The sequence below is a fragment of the Berghia stephanieae genome, chromosome 1, assembly GCF_034508935.2.
Source record: "Berghia stephanieae isolate SIO BIC M18660-M18661 chromosome 1, UCSD_Bste_1.3, whole genome shotgun sequence".
NCBI lineage: Eukaryota > Metazoa > Mollusca > Gastropoda > Nudibranchia > Aeolidiidae > Berghia > Berghia stephanieae.
Genome location: NC_088360.1, coordinates 76,209,967 through 76,214,141, shown reverse-complemented (window position 1 = coordinate 76,214,141; position 4,175 = coordinate 76,209,967). Strand labels below are relative to the sequence as shown.

At 39.9% G+C, this 4,175-nt stretch overlaps 1 protein-coding gene across 1 annotated transcript in view; it reads left to right on the top strand.

Annotated features, from left to right (window-relative positions):
- The window catches only part of LOC144957350 (flavin-containing monooxygenase 2-like), a 7,772-nt gene extending 4,056 nt beyond the window's left edge, over positions 1-3,716 (top strand). Inside the window, 2 exon segments of the mRNA XM_078888529.1 lie at positions 89-276; positions 2,930-3,716. Of these exon segments, the coding sequence (XP_078744655.1) occupies positions 89-276; positions 2,930-3,716 (975 nt within the window).
- Positions 3,717-4,175: the final 459 nt, after the last annotated feature.

Genomic DNA, 4,175 nt, shown 5'->3' with positions numbered 1-4,175 from the left:
TTTTCTGGCTAAAATTATGAATTTGTTTTCAAATTACAGCAGTATTGTGAAGCACGTATAACTCATGTCTTCGATCTATTGTCAACAGGTTTTCATGAGCACCCGTCGTGGTGCTTATATCATTCAACGTGCAGGGGAATTTGGACAACCGTTTGATCAGGCCTGCATCAGGAGATGGGTTCAGATCCTGCCTCACAGTCTGATGACACCTATACACTACCATAAAGTCAACTACAAGTACAACCATGCTAATTACGGTCTGGCTCCCAACTTCAGGTACGTCAGTTATTTCTTTAGTCACGATGGAGATGATGATGATGCCAGAAGACTAAAGAGAATAAAAACTTTTTTCGAGGTGATGAGGGCTCCAACCCACGACCTTACTGATACGACAACTCCGCCTGGCCACCAGAGGGACGCTATACAGTCGATGCCATCCACTCATCTAGTCAGCTGATCCTGCGTAGGACGTTGCTTCCCGAACTTTCTTGCGAAACAGATTACGGTTTTCCGCCAGTCTACTTGCTTGAGTTGTTGTCATTCCCAGCCATTCACATATATCTTGTTCCCAGCTTCTTGTTGGTCTACCTCTTCCTCTCTTGCCGTCTACCCTTGTCTGCAGAATGTGCTTTTCTAATGAATCGTTGCGAGCGAGTCGTGTGGCCAAAATAGTTCAGTTTCAATTTCTTTACAGTTTGAAGAAGAATTGGTGATTTTATTCCGATCCTTCTCGGGACTTCTTTGTTTGTTTGTTTTTCAGTCCATGATATTCTGAGTATTTTTCTGTAGCATGCCATTTCGAAAGCTGTGATCTTTGTGCTCTCTTCTTTGCTGATAGTCCACGCTTCGCATCCATATGTTGCAGTTGGGAAAACAACACTTTTGAGGATTTTGATTTTTGTTTGAATGCACTGCCCTTTCCAGATATTATTCATCTTTTCTAGCTTTGATCTTGCCTTTGCTAGTCTCCTCCTGATCTCTGGGGCCGATTTCCCGTTGTACTCAATCCTGGCTCCAAGATATTCAAAATTCTTTACTAATTCTATTTCTTCTCCATTGATTTTTATGATGGCATCTGTTTTGCACTTGTCAGTATTCATGATTTTGGTCTTCTTTATATTCAGCTTAAGGCCTTTGGTCTCGCTGTGTTCCTTTACAGATGTTATTAGATTCTCTAGTCCCCCGGTGTTGTGGACAATAGTGCAGTGTCGTCTGCGTACCTCAGATCTTTTATGGGTAGACCTTGCATTTTAGGTTCGTTGTAATTACTTCTCCTGACATCGTTTTCCACATCTCGCATTATACCTTCAGTGTAAATGCTGAACAAATGGGGTGATAGAATACATCCCTGTCTTACTCCTTTTGTAACATTGAACCATTCTGTTGTTCCGCTTTCTAGTTGTACCGCTGATTGTTGGTTCTCATAGAGGGATCTTATCAGGTTTCTAATTCTCGGATCAAAGTTCATCTCCAGGAGAGTTTCCCATAGTTTCTCATGATTAACACAATCAAAAGCTTTCGAATAGTCTATAAAACAAGTGTGGAGGCTAGAATTTACTTCTCGATGCTTCTGAATAGTTTGACGCAAATTGAATATGTGGTCTCTTGTCCCTCTGTTTTTTCTAAAACCTGCCTGGGTGTTACTGACTTCTTCTTCCAGTTTACGTTCAATCCTTTTCATGATAATTTTTAGAAGGATTTTGCTTGCATGACTGATGAGTGATATTGTTCGGTAGTTGGAGCATAGTTGTAAGTCTCCTTTCTTAGGCAATGGTATAAAAATTGCTCTCCTCCAATCTGAGGGCCAAATTTCTTTCTCCCAAATTTTTGTACAAAGTCTTAGATATACTTCAACTCCTTCATCTCCGCTTGCTTTTATCATCTCAGCTTGAATGTTGTCACAACCTGGACTTTTCCCATCTTTAAGTGATTTAATTGCCCATTCTATTTCAGATTTTCGAGGTGGTAAGCTAGATTCTTCGTTTTCATTTTGCCTGTTGTTTTGCAAAGGTTGGGTTTCGTTTATTTGGTCTTCTGTATACATATCTTCACAATATCTTTTCCACCTATTTGCTATGTCTTCTGCTTCTGTGAGGGGTTTACCTTGCTCATCTTTTATCACCCCTATTCGTGATTGAAAACTTTTTGTGATGGTTTTTATTTCATCATACATTTACCTGGTCTTGTTTTATCTCTGAAGGTCTTCTATTTTTCTGCATTTTCTCATGAGATATTCTTTCTTATCCGTTCTGCACAGCTTTTTTTTACTTCCTTAGCCATCCACTACTCCAAAAAAGTGGTTTCAAACGTAGTGTCTGTCTTCAGTACGTCTCCCGACTTCTTGAGGCCATGGGTTCAACACACACTAACTCCGTCTCATGTTATATGTTTGTGTTGAGAACAGAGTGTATGGATCACTGTCCTGCTTGTATTTTAAATAAAGTTCGGTGAGTTAGTGTTTGTTGAACCCATGGCGTCAAGAAGTCGGGAGACGGACTCAAGATCAAGATAGACACTACGTTTGAAACCACTTCTTTTTGGAGTGGCAGATGGCGTCGACTGTATAGCGTCCCTCTCGCGGCCAGATGGAGTTGTCGTATCAGTAAGGTCGTGGGTTGGAACCCTCATCGCCTCGAAAAAAAATGTTTATTCTCTAATGTCTTCTGGCATCATTATCACATAGTGTCAGGAACGCTGGCAACAACTGGAGAATGGGGCCCGATATAGTAGTGTAAGCACCATTAGAAGCTGCTGCTTCTACTGCTATGGACCAAAAGATGGTGTTGTCTAGTATGCAAAATTAATTTAGAATTTGCAATCTAAAAAAAAAAAACAAAAAAAAAAAAACAACAAAACAAAACAACAATTTCATGTATTGCTCAATATTTTTTCTTATATTAGGTTATTAACTTCTTTCTTTCCGATTCAGATTTGATGCTGGGGTTTCAACAGTCAGCGATGATCTTCCAAACAGAATTTTGCTTGGCGCTCTCTCTATGCATGCAAATGTATCGTATCTGACGGAAAACTCAGTAGTTTTGGAGGACGGGAAAACACTGGAAAACATTGACATCGTGGTCATGGCTACTGGTTATAAATTCAGCTTTCCGTTCCTCGACGATGATATCGTCAAAGTTGATAATCATTATCCAAAGCTTTATAACCTGATCTTTCCCGTTGACCTTCAACCCCAGACTCTCGCTGTTGTTGGACTTGTCCAACCTTTCGGTTCTTTGCCACCAATCTTGGAGATGTAATCTAGAGTAGCAGCCAGAGTATTTGCCGGTAGATGTAAACTACCCGATCATGATACCATGGTAAAAGTCATTGACAAAAGACATGCGTATTTGAAATCCAAGTACGTGGACTCACCAAGATATAGTCTTCAGGTATATTTCATTGACTACCTGGACACTCTCGCAGATATGATTGGCTGTAAGCCACACATGTGGAAGCTTCTTTTGACCCGACCTCGACTATGGTGGAAAGTATATTATGGTCCAGCTACCCCTCCACAATGGCGTCTCCAGGGTCCTGGAAAGTGGGATGGTGCGGAAAAGGCCATTCAGTCAGTAATTGAGAAGACCTATTTCCCAATGAAAACCCGAGAAGCAGGAAAGGGTGAAACAGACGGGATTTATGATGGATGGGTTAAACTTTTCATGTACCTTGCTGTTCTTTTGATATCTATGATAACAATGAAATGTCTGTACTGATCTGTCTCTCATTTATATGAATCTTGCTTTTTTGTGCCTTTTTTAGAAACTAACTGGCTTGAATATGTTGTTGGTATGAAATCACCGAGATTCCAATTTTTTTCTTTCTTTTAGTATGCAATGTAAAATATTATAGCAATAGCTAAATGTTAATACTATATAAGAACATTGCATTTTCAACAAAACCGAATTTGCTTGATTTAAACGAAACTTTGTGTAGAAATAGTTTCAATTAAGAGGCGTTCCGATTATCTGATTTGGCGGATTGCCCTCGTATCTGAGTTGGCGGATTGGCCTCGAAATGTAGCGATCTATTAAAACTACACAGGTCTATTGTGATCGATATAACGAAAGTTGTACTGAGACTCCTTGTCTAGATTTCTGGCTTCCCGTTTTCATAACATTTGCCATCATATTTTGTTTCCATGTAGACATGTGAAGAATATGAGTGGCGTATTT